General features: G+C 47.5%; 1 protein-coding gene across 1 annotated transcript in view; it reads left to right on the forward strand.

Annotated features, from left to right (window-relative positions):
* The window catches only part of LOC145361252 (myoferlin-like), a 123,598-nt gene that overhangs the window by 63,531 nt on the left and 44,605 nt on the right, over window positions 1-15,462 (forward strand). The window contains exons 31-36 of the mRNA XM_080216885.1: window positions 1,430-1,588; window positions 4,151-4,252; window positions 6,007-6,168; window positions 7,809-7,962; window positions 13,915-13,967; window positions 14,658-14,714. Of these exons, the coding sequence (XP_080073011.1) occupies window positions 1,430-1,588; window positions 4,151-4,252; window positions 6,007-6,168; window positions 7,809-7,962; window positions 13,915-13,967; window positions 14,658-14,714 (687 nt within the window). The remainder of the gene's footprint in view (window positions 1-1,429; window positions 1,589-4,150; window positions 4,253-6,006; window positions 6,169-7,808; window positions 7,963-13,914; window positions 13,968-14,657; window positions 14,715-15,462) is intronic.

Below are 15,462 nucleotides of genomic sequence, written 5' to 3' on the forward strand. Positions count from 1 at the left end.
TCGGAGACCCCATGTTATTTCCCCGTCCCAGTGACTGTAGCTGAAGAGTGACTCATTCATCGAGGAGCACCTCTTGTGAAGTTGGCCACAGTTGGCTGGCAGAGTAATGCAAGTTGGAAAGTTGCACTGTGTGTTACATATACCATGTGCTTCTGAGAGGTTTTCTCACCACTTCTGCATTCCAAGGTCCATTCAATTTCATTTGCTGGTCAGTCCATCGTCCATGGACGCAGACGTTCTGCTGTGTGATGTGCCCTGAAAGCAGAATGGAAACCAATCCCAGACCCTGGAGTGGGCACCTCATTGTCAGTTTAATCTCAGCAGTTAGGAGAGGAGAGTGATTTAAAGACAGGCGGAGGTCATTTGGCCCACCACCTGTGTGCCAGCCCATTATCAGAGCAATTTGGCTGTCGTTATCCGTTCACGGAGAGCGCAAGTCCAGCATTTATTGCCCACCCCTCGACAAGGTGATGGTCAGCAGTCACCTTCAACTGCTGCAGCCCATGTGGTGTGGTATAACCATGCCATTCTGTAATGGCCAAACCCAACTGAGGGCAGTTCAGAACCAAGCACACGGCTGTGGATCTGGTGTGGCATGACCGGTTAAGGGTGGCAGAGATCTCCTCTCCACTTGTGACCCAGATGGGTTTTGACAACAATATTTTTTTAATTCATTTGTGAGACATGGACATTGCTGGCTGGCCAGCATTTATTGCCCATCCCTAATTGCCCTTGAAATTGAGTGGGCTTGCGAGGCCATTTCAGAGACCAAATAAACCTGTTGGACTTTAACCTGGTGTTGTGAGACTACTTACAGTGCCTACCCCAGTCCAACGCTGGCATCTCCACATCATTTGAGAGAGCAGTTGAGAGTCAACCACATTGCTGTAGTTCTGGGGTCACATGTCGGCCAGACGGGGTAAGGACAGCAGATTTCCTTCCCTAAAGAACATTAGTGAATCAAGTGGGTTCTTCCGACAATGGTATCATGGTCATTAGTAGATTCTTAATTTCATATATTTTTTTATTGAATTCAAATCCCACCATCTGCAGTGGCGGTATTCGAACCTGGGTTCCCCAGACCATTAGCTGAGTTTCTGGATTAACCAATCACCATGACAGGATTTGAACCTTGTCCCTGAATTATTAGTCCCAGCCTCTGGATTATCAGTCCAGTAGCTTTACCGCTATGCTACTGCTCTCAACTGGTTGCCCGCTGGAAACCGTGGCCAGGATTTTCCCATTCCGTCCACCGCAGGACCGGAAATTTCCACCCCAAGTCAATGAATGGACTTCTGGCTGCTCTGTAAAATTGGCTGGCAGCTGGCAGGAGTGGGGAATCCCAGGCGGCGGACAGAATTTGTGTTAATGAAGTGAAGGGGGCCCGTTCAGAAGGAGAGGTGCTGATAGTTCTTTACTGTCTTCCCAGAGCAAGAACGAATACATGGGCACTGCCCTGTGCTACCCGAGCGTGAAGCTGGACTCGTCAGCGCATTACAGCTCCGTCCTACAGTGGCACCCAGTCTTTCGAGGACAGCGGTTCAGCGGCGAGCTTCTGGTGTCCTTTGAGCTGCTCATGAAACAGAGAGTAATCGATTTTTCTTGCATCATCTGAAATTTACCGACTGTACCCACTTGATAGACAGCTTGCGGTGGGGGGAGTGGGGGGGGAAGGGCCAAGGGGGCTGGGACTCATTAGATCATGCTTTTGCAGAGCTGGCACGAGCACAGTGGGCTGGATAGCCTCCTCCTGTGCTGCATGACTCTGGGCTATGAAAGGATGGACGTTTTCCTGTCTTGCATCCTCGGCAATTCATAGAATCCTTAGAGTGCAGAAGGAGGCCATTCGGCCCATCGAGTCTGCTCCAACCACAATCCCACCCCAGGCCCTATCCCCATAACCCCATGCATTTACCCTAGCTAGTCCACCCTGACACTAAGGGGCAATCTTAACACAGCCAATCCACCTAACCCCGCACATTTTTAGACAGTGGGAGGAAACCCACACAGACACGAGGAGAATGTGCAAACTCCACACACTCCACACAGTGACCCAAGGCCGGAATCGAATCCAGGTCCCTGGCGCTGTGAGGCAGATGTGCTAACCACTGTGCCACCGTGCCGCCCCGAATGATATTGCAGACAATAATGTGAATGGGCTGGAACATAAGAATGGAGTAGGCTATTTGGCCCCTCAAGCCTGCTCCTCTGCCATTCAATGCAAACATGGCTGATCTTAGAATCATCGAATCCCTATAGCGCAGAAAGAGGCCATTTGGCCCATCGAGTCTGCATCGATCAGAATCCCACCCAGGCCCTATCCCCGTAACTCCACTTATTTACACTGCTAACAGCTCTGATACCAAGGGGCAATTGAGCACAGCCAATCTACCTCACCCTCTTGGGCCTCAATTCCATTTCCTGCCTGCTCCCCATATCCTTTCATTCCCTCAGAGTACAGAGCATCCATCCATAGCCCTCAGAGGTCAGGAATTCGAAAGATTCATGACCCTCTGAGTGAACGATTGGAGACCCTGCCTCCATTTTGTTTCCTTCTCTTTGTTCGTTTTGTTGTTTCTGTAATGAGTCTTCAGAGGGCGAAGTCCCTTCACCAAAATCCTTTTACTTACAATTCCAACATCAGTACACAGAGTGCTATCAGTCAGCAGTCTACCCTTGGGAGTGCCAGAGGAACTGACACTCCTGGTTAAATACAAGGAAAAGACTTCCTTTATTGGCCCATCAATTGACTCCTTAATCAGGCAGTGATCTTTCTCCACACCCGAGCTATGACTGTAACACTACATTCTTGCACCCTCTCCTTTCCTTCTCTATGAATGGTATGTTCTGTCTGCGTAGCACACAAAAAATAATACTTTTCACTGTATCCCAATACATGTGACAATAATAAATCAAACAATACTTTTCACTGTATCCTAATACATGTGACAATAATAAATCAAACAATACTTTTCACTGTATCCCAACACATGTGACAATAATAAATCAAACAATACTTTTCACTGTATCCCAATACATGTGACAATAATAAATCAAACAATACTTTTCACTGTATCCTAATATATGTGACAATAATAAATTAAATAATAGTTTTCACTGTATCCCAATACATGTGACAATAATAAATTAAGTAATAGTTTTCACTGTATCCCAATACATGTGGCAATAATAAATTAAATCGAAATCATTCTCACCACCCTCACCACCACCCTCTGTGAGAAAAAACTGCCCCTCTGCACCCTTTTTGTATCTCTCCCCTCTCACCTTAAACCTATGCCCTCGAGATTGAGACTCCCCTACCTTTGGGAAAAGATATTGACTGTCTAGCTGATCTATGCCCCTCATTATTTTATAGACCTCTGTAAGATCACCCCACAGTCTCCTATGCTCCAGGGGGAAAAATCCCAGTCTATCCAGCCTTTCCTTGTAACTCAAACCATCAACTCAGGTAGCATCCGAGTAAACCTTTTCTGCACTCTTCCTAGTTTAATAATATCCTTTCTATAATAGGGCGACCAGAACTATGCACAGTAATGTAAGCTTCCATTAACACTGCAATAATGTTACTGAGAAAATCCCCTAGTCGCCACAGTCCAGTGCCTGTTTGGGTACACTGAGGGAGAATTTAGCACCTAACCAGCACATCTTTCAGACTGAGAGGGGAAACTGTAGCACCCGGAGGAAACCCATGGGAGATTGTGCAGAGGTCGTACAGACAGCGACCCAAGCCGGGAATCAAACCCGGGTCCCTGGCACGGTAAGGCAATAGTGCTAACCATTGTGCCACCATGCCGCCCAACATCTGCACCATATTCTGTTTCTAATTGGGAAGATGGATCGAGATTTCCTCGGGGTTGGGTCGTAAGGGCATTCCCGCAAGCTAAGCTTGGGAGACAATGAAATGGGATTAGGTGGGGAGGGGATCGGCTCGGTTTGGGGGAGCCTTTTATGTTTGGAGGCAGGTATCTTGAAGTCACTTGGAGTGGATAGTGTTACTGATGCTTGGAGATCTGATGTCACAGAATGTTGCAATTCGTAGGAACCAAAAGATCTGAGGGTTGGTTTTAGCTGTTGCATCAGTGGCTCCTGTCAGATTATGGTGTTGTGATTTTCTCTTGTGGTTACTTAGGATGAGGATCAGAACTTACCTCCGCGGCCACCAATGAAAGGCAACAACACGTACATGGTGCCAGTGGGAGTGAGACCACAGCTGCAGATGACCACGATTGAGGTGAGATCGCCACCCTGCAGCTTGCTCTTCTCTCCCTGTGGCTCCCTTATATAAGACCATAAGATGTAAGAGCAGAATTAGGCCATTCGGCCCAGCAAACCTGCTCTGCTCTTAAATCATGGCTGATAAGTTTCTCACCTCCCTTCTCCCGCCTTTTTCCCATAACCTTTGACCCCCCCGTGCCAATCAAGAACCGATCTACCTCTGTCCTAAATACACTCAATGACCCGGCCTCCACAGCTTTCACACAGTCCTAGAATCCCAACAGTGCAGAAAGAGGCCAATTGGCCCATTTAAGTCTGCACCGACCACAACCCCTCCCAGCCACTATCCCTGTAACCCCACATATTTATCCTTGCTAGTCCCCCTGACACTAAGTGGCAATTTAGCATGGCCAATCCTCCTAACCTGTACATATTCAGACTGTGGAAGAAAACTGGAGAACCCAGAGGAAACACACGCGGACATGAGGAGAACATGCAAACTCCTCACACACTGTGACCCAAGCCGGGAATTGAACTCGGGTCCCTGGCGCTGTGAGGCAGCAGTGCTAATCGTTGTGTCACCATGCCGCTGTTACTTTCTGTGGCAGTGAATTCCACAGATTCATCAAACCTTCTGGCTAAAGAAATTCCTCCTTGTCTTGGTTCTAAAGGATCGTCCCTTTACTCTGAGGCTGTGCCCTTGGATCCTAATCTCTTCGACTAATGGAAAAATCTTCCCCATGTCCATTCTATCCAAGCCTTTCAGTATCCTGTAAGTTTCAATAAGATCCCCCCCCATCCTTCTAAACTCCATCCAGCAGGACAAGGGCAGCAGACACATGGGGAACATCACCAGCTGCAAGTTCCCCTCCAAGCCGCTCACCATCCTGACTTGGAAATATATCGGCTGTTCCTTCACTGCCGCTGGGTTCAAATCCTGGAATTCCCTCCCTAACAGCATTGTGGGTCATCCCACAGCATGTGGACTCAGTGATTCAAGAAGGCAGCTCACCACCATCACCTTCTCAAGGTGTAATTAGGGATGGGCAATAAATGCTGGCCAGCCAGTGACACCCATGTCCCACCAATGAATAAAACAAAACTCCACGGAGTACAGACCCACACTCCGGCACTCTCCCCACTCTCTATCAGAGTAAGAATCTTGAATCAGGAGGTTCTGAGCCCGTCAGCCAGAATCACATTCCCAGTTGCAGCTGAAGAATCCCCCCCTTGCCATGAATTCTGGTCCTGACCACACTGTTGTTTGCAGGATGTTGCTGTGCACTGTTAGGCTGTCGCACCTCCTGCCTCACCATAGTGACTGTCCATGCGCTTGGTTCACAGAATCCCTACAGTGCAGAAGGAGACCATTCGGCCCATCGAGTCTGCACCGGCCACAATCCTACCCCAGCCCTATTTCTGTAACCCAACATATTTACCGTAGCTCGTCCCCGTCACACTAAGAGTCAATTTAGCATGGTCAATCCACCTAACCTGTACATCTTTGGACGGTAAGGGCAATTTAGCACGGCCAATCCCTCTACTTACCTTTAGAGTGTGGGAGGAAACCGGAACACCTGGAGGAAACCCATGCAGACATGGGGAGAATGTGCAGACTCTGCACAAACAGTGACCTGAGGCTGGAATCGAACCTGGGCTCCTGGCACTGTGAGACAGCAGTGCTAACCACTGTGCCACCATGCTGTCCCCCGTTGGCAGCAAAGTGTTTGGGAAGGCAATCAGTGTAACACAAGTTTGTCTTTTCCTCAGATTCTAGCCTGGGGGTTGAGGAACATCAAGAGCTACAACATGCTGAGGGTGACTAGCCCCAGCCTGGTGGTGGAGTGCTGCGGGGAGATGATCCAAACAGCTCCCATCAAGGACTTCAAGAGGAACCCAAATTTCCCGACCCCCATCTACTTCCTCACAGTGGTAGGTTCATGTGTTAATTCTCTCCATCTCCTTGTGCACCCAATTTGGAGCCCTCTTCCCCTCTTACCAGCTGATCCACTGTTGAGTGTAGGCTCAGGAGACAATGGAAGATCCTTGCTTCACCATCTCAGAGAGTGACCACACTGAGAGCTGTCATGTTCAACCCAATTTTGTCTCCGGCTGCTCTCAAACGTTGGGCTTTCCGGTGGTGGGGGGTTTGGGGGAAGGAAAGGTAGTAGGATTTAATGGACAGTGATCAGGAGCAGGAATCTTGGCTGATTTCCCTTCTCTTTCCAACCCAACGGTCAGTGGACAGTGATCAGGAGCAGAAACTCTGACTGACATCCTCCCTCTCTCATACCCAGGGGACAGTGATCAGGAGCAGGAACCCTGGCTGATTACCCCCCTCTCTCAAACCCAGGGGACAGTGATGAGGAGCAGGAACCCTGGCTGATTTCCTCCCTCTCTCATACCCAGGGGACAGTGATGAGGAGCAGGGACCCTGGCTGACATCCTCCCTCTCTCATACCCAGGGGACAGTGATCAGGAGCAGGAACCCTGGCTGATTTCCCCTCTCTCATACCCAAGGGACAGTGATCGGGAGCAGGAACCCTGGCTGATTTCCCACTCACTCTAACCCAGGGTTCTGTGATCAGGGCACGGATCCTCACTGATTTCTCCCTCTTCCTCTAACCGAGGTATCAGGGTACAGTGACCAGGAACAGGAGTCCTGGCTGATTTCCCCTCTCTCTCTCTAATGCAGGGGACAATGATCAGGAGCAGGAACCCTGACCAATTTCCCCTCTCTCTCCAACCCAGGGTACAGTAATCAGGAGCAGGAACCCTGGCTAGTTCCTCTCTCTACCCAGGGGTGACGCTTGCTGCATGAATCACAGAACCCGGACGCAAGTGAAGTTGTGTCACAGTCCCATCCCTCTGGCGAGAGAACATGTTTCCTTGTGACTGTGATGTGGAGATGCCGGCATTGGACTGGGGTAAACAGAGTAAGAAGTCTCACAACACCAGGTTAAAGTCCAACAGGTTTATTTGGTAGCAAAAGCCACTAACTTTCAGAGCACTGCCCCTTCGTCAGGTGAGTGGGAGTTCTATTCATATAAAAGAGATGTGTATTGTCTCCAGACAGTTAGTAAGATTTTTCAAGTCCAGGCAAGTCTGCAGAGTCGCTGAGCAGAGACCGATACCCAAGTTCCGCACAGGAGGACGGCCTCAACCGGGATCTTGGGTTTATGTCATACTATCTGTAACCCCCACAACTTGCCTGGGCTTACAAAATCTCACTAACTGTCCAGTCTGGAGTCAATACACATCTTTTTAACCTGTGCTTAATGCTGTCTCCTGTCACATTGTCTGAACCTTTTAAGAATTGATTAACTGTAAAAACTCGCATTCCAATCATTATTTTGGAAATTGAGTTTGTGTCTTTATATGCCTGTTTGTGAACACAACTCCCACTCACCTGATGAAGGGGCAGCAAGTGCTCTGAAAGCTCGTGGATTTTGCTACCAAATAAACCTGTTGGACTTTAACCTAGTGTTGTGAGACTTCTTACTGTGCCTTGTGACGAGTCATAAGTTGTTCAGAAGCAATAACTGTGATTTGTGACTGACATCTTGCCTCAGTTGCTTCCTGTAGATGCCGTCCACAGCCCTCCCATAATGCTGAAAGTGCTGGATTATCGAGCGTTTGGGCACAAGCCGGTAGTGGGGCAGGCGACGGTAAAGTCTCTCAGCGAGTTCATGTGCGACCCCTTCGCTGGCTTAGCTGACTCCGAAGGTAAGCAGCAAAATGCGTGTGAATGTTTTATGCCTGCCACACACCCCATCACGTGGAGTCCTGATAAGAGGTCACTGGAACATAGAACAGTTCAACACAGGAACAGGTCCTTCAGCCCACCATGTTGTGCCTAACATGACACCAAATTAAACTAATTCCTTCTGCCTGCCCTTGCCCCATATCCGTCTACTCCTTGCGTATTCATGTGTTTGTCTAAAAATCCCATAAACCACACCCCCACCCTATTGTATCTGCCTGCACCCCCACCCCGGCAGCATGTCCGAGATACCTCCCATTCTTTGTACAAAAATATTGGCCCCTCGCATACACACACGCACGTAGAGCGCTGGGAGTCTGGGTTCGATTCCCGGCTTGGGTCACATTCTCCCTGTGTCTGCGTGGGTTTCCTCCGAGTGCTCCGGTTTCCTCCCACGCTCCAAAGATGTGTGGGTTAAGTGAACTGGCCATGCTAAATTAACCCTTAGTGTCAGGGGGACTAGATAGGGTAAATGTGTTGTGTTATGGAGTTAGGGCCTGGGTGGGATTGTGGTCGGTGCTGACTCAATGGGCTGAATGGCCTCCTTCTGCACTGAAGAGATTCTCTGCCCCAAGTACGAGACATTTCAACTCTGCAAAATAAATTCTATCAACCCAATCTAAGACTTTCATAATTGGACTGGAAACATTAACTCTGTCTCTCTGTTGATGCTGCCAAATGTGCTGCATTTTGCCAGTATTTCTGTTTTTGTATCAGATTTCCAGTGTGCACCGTGTTTTGCTTTCATGCTAAACCTTATCGTACACCTTTTTGTTCTTTATCCCACTACATCACTTTTTCCTGTCTCCAAACCTGTAACATCTCTTAACACTTTCTTTGATTTGATTTGATTTTGATTTGATTTATTATTGTCACATGTATTGGGACACAGTGAAAAGTATTGTTTGATTATTGTCACATGTATTGAGATACAGGGAAATGTATTGTTTCTTGCGCACTATCCAGACAAAGCATGCTGTTCATAGAGAAGGAAAGGAGAGAGTGCAAAATGTAGTGTGACAGTCATAGCTAGGGTTTGATTTGATTTATTATTGTCACATGTACTGGGATACAGTGAAAAGTATTGTTTGATTTATTATTGTCACGTATTGGGATACAGTGAAAAGTATTGTTTGATTTATTATTGTCACATGTATTGGGATGCAGTGAAAAGTATTGTTTGATTTATTATTGTCACATGTATTGGGATACAGTGAAAAGTATTGTTTGATTTATTATTGTCACGTGTACTGAGATACAGCGAAAAGTATTGTTTCTTGCATGCTATACAGACAAGGAATACCATGTGTAGAGAAGGAAAGGAGAAAGTGCAGAATTTAGTGTTACAGTCATAGCTAGGGCGTAGAGAAAGATCAACTTAATACGAGGTAGGTCCATTCAAAAGTCTGACAGCAGCAGGCAAGAAGCTGTTCTTGAGTCGATTAGTGCATGGCCTCAGGACTTCTCTGAGGGTGGTGAATTTGTGGAACTCACTGCCCCATGGCGCGGTGGGGTCTGAATCATTGGTTACAAGAAGGAGATGGATGTATTTCTGACAGAAATAAGGGTTAAAGGGATGTGGGGAACAGGTGGGGAGGTGGATTTGAGATCAGGGAGGGATCAGCCATGATCTGATTGAATGGCTCAAGGGCTGAATTACCTCCTGTTCCTAATTCCCATGTATCCCTGGTGTCCTGTCCAGCCTTTTTCCCTCAGCCAAAAATGCTCTGGTTGCCATCACATTGCTATTTGGATGGCTTGCTGCGCACACCTTAGCGGCTGCATTTCCCATATAGTCATCAGGACTAAATTTCATTGAATTATAGGGTAGAGTCCCGAGGGTACGTTCGGCCCATCAAGTCCACCCCAACCACAATCCCACCCAGGCCCTATTCCTGCATTCCCATGCATTTACCCTGCTAATCCCCCTGATACTAGGGTTAATATAGCCCAGCCAATCAACCTAACACACACATCTTTTGGAGTGGCGGAGGAAACTGGAGCACCCAGAGGAAACACACGCAGATACGGGGAGAACATGCAGACTCCACAAAGTCACCCAAAGCCGGAATTGAACCTGGGATCCTGGCACTGTGAGGCAGCAGTACTAACCACTGCCACAGTGCAACTGTTTCAGAAGTGCTTCATTGGATGTAAGGCACTTTGGGGGCACTTGAGACTTTGAGAGCCATTTTGTAAATGCAAGTTTTTTTTAAGCCCTTTTAAAGGAATTAGCATCATAACTAGTGTCGGAGAATGGCACAGAAAGACCGCACAGAAAGAGGCCATTCAGCCCATCATGTCGGCCACCAGCTTTCTGCATGAGCAAATCACTTAGGCCCACTCCTCTGCCTCTTCCCAGCTGCTCTGCAAAAATACAGTTTAAGGAATGAACTTAAGGAAGGAGAGGCAGGCGGAGGCAGGTGTATTTGAACGATCTGAAAAGCAAGAACGTGGAAGTTTTATGGGGATAAGGCAAGGCAATGGGACTTTCCATTGTGAAATAGAAGGGGAGTGGCACGGTGGCACACAGCTCCAGCGACCCGGGTTCAATTCCTGGCCTCGGGTCACTGTCTGTGTGGAGATACGTTCTCCCCATGTCTGCGTGGGTTTCCTCCCACAGTCCAAAGATGTGCAGGTTAGGTTGATTGTCCATGCTAAATTGACCCTTCGTATCAGGAGGATTAGCAGGGTAAATATGTGGGGTTACGAGGATAAGGCCTAGCTGGGATTGTTGTCAGTGCAGACTCGATGGGACAAATGGCCTGATTCTGTGTTTCACATCTGCAAGATCTAAACCCCCAAAGTAAATTGGAGATAGAGTTATAGAGCCATTCAGCATGGAAGGCAGGCCCTTTGGTCCACCCAACCCATGCTGACCACAGTGCCCTCCTAGGTTAGTCCCAATTACCTGTGTTTGGCCCATATCCTTTCCCATCCATGTACTTAACCAAATGCTTTTGAAATGTTGCTATTGAACCTGCCTCAAGTACTTTCTCTGGCAGCTCATTCCATACACGCACCATCCTGTGCATGAAGAAGTTGCCCCTCAGGCTCCTTTCCCCTCTCACCTTTAACCTGTACCCTCTCGTTTTCAATTCCCCTTCCCTGGGAAAAAGATTCTGTGCATTCATCCTACCCATGCCCTTCCATTATTTTATACACTTTAATAAGGTCACCCCTCATTCTCCTACATTTCAAGGAATAAAGTCCTAGCCTGGCCAACCTCTCCCCATACCTCAGGCCCACTAGTCCTGGCAACGTCCTCAGAAATCTAACTTCTACACAGTATAACAAACATATACTGCCCTAGATCAGAACTGAGTGGCTATAAATATTGGGAAAGACTGAACAGGCGGGGTGCTATTCTCCAGAAAAGAATACACCGAGGAATGATCTGAGAGTGATCTTAAAAATGCTGAAGGGGTTTGACAAGGGAGACATGGACAAAACCAGAACTAGGGGTGGCACAGTGGTTAGCATTGCTGCCTCACAGTAGCACGGTCCCAGGTTCAATTCCCTGCTTGGGTCACCTTCTGTGCGAAGTTGGCAAGTTCTCCCCATGTCTGTATGGGTTTCCTCCAGTGCCCCAGTTTCCTCCCACAGAGCAAAGATGTGCGGGTTAGGGTGATTGGCCATGTTAAATTCCCCGTTAGTGCTAGGGTGACTAGTTTGGGTAAATGCATGGGGTTATAGGGATAGGGCCTGGGTGGGATTGTGGTTGGTGCGGACTCGATGGGCCAAATGGCCTCTTTCTGCACTGTAATATTCTATGATTCTATGATAACTATTGGATAGTTAATCAGAAACCCAATGGGGAATTCAGGAGAAACACCTTTACTCAGAGAGTGAGGAGAATGTGGAACACGCTACCACAGGGAATGGGTGAGGCAAATAAAGGAGAAGCTGGATAAACTGGGCAGGAAGGGATAACAAAGGATTGGGTGAGATGAAGAGGGATAGAAGAAGGCTTGTGTGGAATTTAAACACCAGCACAGGTAGGTTGGGCCAAATGGCCTGATTCTGTTCTGCGGACTCGATGCTGCATACAATCCTGGCCCCACCCTCGCCATGATGTGGAGATGCTGGCGTTGGACTGGGGTAAACACAGTAAGAAGTCTCACGACGCCAGGTTAAAGTCCAACAGGTTTATTTGGTAGTAAACGCCACTAGCTTTCGGAACACTGTTCCTTCGTCAGGTGAGTGGACAGTTCTGATCACAAACAGGGCATGTAAAGGCAACACACAGTACACAGAATGCTGTTTAGAATGCGAGTCTTTACAGCTAATCTGCTATTCAAGTCTTAAAGGTGCAGTCAATGTGAGTGGAGATAGCATTAAGCATAATTTCTTCCTTTGGACTCATGGTGAACAATCACTGAAACAACTATATGATGACATCAACAAGTTCCATCCCACCATCAGACTCACCACGGACTACGGCTGCATTCTTGGACACACACATCTCCATTAAGGATGGTCACCTCAGCACTTCACTGTACCACAAGCCCACAAATAACCTCAGGATCCTCCACTTCTCCAACTTGCACCCTGAACACGTTAAAGAAGCCATCCCCTACGGACAAGCCCTCTGTTTACACAGGATCTGCTCTGATGAGGAGGATCGCAACAGACACCTCCAGATGCTGAAAGATGCCCTCATGAGAACAGGATATGGCGCTCGACTCATCAATCGACAGTTCTGATGCGCTACAGCGAAAAACCGCAATGACCTCCTCAGAAGACAAATGTGGGACATGGTGGACAGAATACCCTTCGTCGTCCAGTATTTCCCCTGAGCAGAGAAGCTACGACATCTTCTCCGGAGTCTTCAACATGTTATTGATGAAGATGAACATCTCGCCAGGGCTATCCCCAAACCCCTGGCCTTCAAACAACCACACAACCTCAAACAGACCATTGTCCGCAGCAAACTACCCAGCCTTCAGGAGAACAGTGACCACAACACCACACAACCCTGCCACAGCAACCTCTGCAAGACATGCCAGATCATCAACATGGATGACATCATCTCACGTGAGAACACCATCCACAGGTACACGGTACATACTCTTGCAACTCAGCCAATGTTGCCAACTTAATACGCTGCAGGAAAGGATGTCCAGAAGCATGATACATTGGGGAGACCATGCAGACGCTACGACAACAGATGAACGAGTGCCACTCGACAATCACCAGGCAAGACCTGCTGGCGAAGACGTCAGTGGTCACGGGCATTCGGCCTCAGATCTTCGGGTAAGCGTTCTCCAAGACGGCCTTCACAACATACGACTGTGCAGAGCCGCTGAGCAGAAACCAATAGCCAAGTTCCGCACACATGAGGATGGTCTCAACCGGGATCTTGGGTTTATGTCACACTATCTGTAACCCCCATGACTTGCCTGAACTTGCAACATCTCATTTACTGTCCTGTTTGGAGACAATACACATCTCTTTAACCTATGCTTAATGCTATGTCCACTCACACTGTCTGTACCATTATGACTTGAATAGCAGATTTGCTGTAAAGACCCTGCATTCTAATCAGTATTCTGTCAACTGTGTGTGGCTTTATATGCCCTGTGTGTGGCTTTATATGTGATCAGAACTCTCCACTCACCTGATGAAGGAACAGCGTTCTGAAAGCTAGTGGTGTTCACTACCAAATAAACCTGTTGGACTTTAACCTGGTATTGTGAGACTTCTCACTGTGCCCACCCTCGCCAGCAGATATACAAGCGGGGAACCTGACTAACAGGTTTTCCCTTTAAATTGGGGCCAGTGGTAAATCTCGGTATCATGTAGTTCTTCAATGATCCACTGGAGGCAGCACACTTGGGAATGTTTCGTTGTCTTCTGAACTTAAATGAAAGTAGAGTTTATGCATCTTTTTAATTGAAAGTTCTCTTCCTAAGATGCCAATGTGACTTCTACCAAGAGTTTTAATGTTGAAACACCCAACATTGAGGTAAGACCTTTTATATGCAGTGGTTCCGAGGTGAGAGAGAAAATATGTCACGGGAGACAGCAGTGATATGGGCGGCAGTTCATTTCTGACAGAGATTTTTGGTCTCACCCCACCTCCCAGATCATTTTCATTTCATGTAGGCCCTATAATATTCCCATGTGGCAGATTCTAGGCACCAGGATTGTACAGATCTACATTTCAGAATCTCTTCAGCTGTCCACGTGAAGAGCAGATGCTGTGTGCTTTGAGTTAACCATGATTGATCATTCAATTCATAACATATGACAGTAGTAATACTCTGATTAATTAACACGGGCCCCATCCAGGGAATATTTGATGGGACTTTGTAAATGGAGCTTTATTTTGTATCTGTTCTGGGAGTGTTTGATGGGGACAGTGTAGAGGGAGCTTTACTCTGTATCTAACCCTGTGCTGTACCTGTCCTGGGAGTGTTTGATGGGGGACAGTGTAGAGGGAGCTTTACTCTGTATCTAACCCCGTGCTGTACCTGTCCTGGGAGTGTTTGATGGGGGACAGTGTAGAGGGAGCTTTACTCTGTATCTAACCCCGTGCTGTACCTGCATTTGATGGGAACAGTGCAGAGGGAGCTTCTCTCTGTATCTAATGCTGTGTATTATGTCATGATGCTATGATTTTACGTCTGGTGAGTTGGAATGTGTTGTCCTTTAGAGTACATCCGCAGAGGATGAAAGTCAGCCTGAGCAGGAAGCCACAGAAGGATTTCTGGTGAGTCACCTTGGAGCGGTGCGTAAACTGTTCCACTTGTTATTCTCATCTCCAGCATAAGTAATTTTCTTTGCTGCTGTTCCTGAACTCCAAAACTCATCCGCAGATGTGTCACCCTCCCAAGAGCCAGAAGACACATGGTAAGTTGGGAATGATTATCTCTCTCCACCTTTGCCGTCTTTTCCTGAGCAGCAAAGCTAAGATGGAAAACCGTGCTGTAGAACTGGTGCTTGCTGCAAGGCCAGCATTTGTTGCACATTCCTAATTGCCCTCGAGAAGATTTAAAACGCAGGTCAGAAACTCCACAGTGTTTTATGAAGCCCATCTGAACCACAAGTTTTCCCTCTTGAATTTGGCTAGAGTAAGCATGAGATGATTCCAGTGACCCATTAGAGAGCTTTTATCTCAGTTAATGGTCGGGTGTTGGGGAGAGTTGTAGAACAAAGAGAGCGAGGGGTACAGGTTCATAGCTCCTTGAAAGTGGAGTCATGGGTGGATAGAGTGGTGAAGAAGACATTCAGCATGCTTGGTTTCTTTGGTCAGAACAGTGAATACAAAGTTGGGACGTCTCGTTGAAGTTGTACAAGACATTGGTCAGGCCACACTTGGAATACTGTGTACAGTTCTGGTCACCCTTTTATAGAAAGGATATTATTAAACTAGAAAAAGCGCAGAAAAGATTTACTAGAATCGTAGAATCCCTACTGTCCTGAAGGAGGCCATTTGGCCCATCAAGTCTGTACCGACC

This window comes from Carcharhinus amblyrhynchos, chromosome 34 (genome assembly GCF_965287045.1).
Source record: "Carcharhinus amblyrhynchos chromosome 34, sCarAmb.v2.hapA, whole genome shotgun sequence".
NCBI classification, from domain to species: Eukaryota; Metazoa; Chordata; class Chondrichthyes; order Carcharhiniformes; family Carcharhinidae; genus Carcharhinus; species Carcharhinus amblyrhynchos.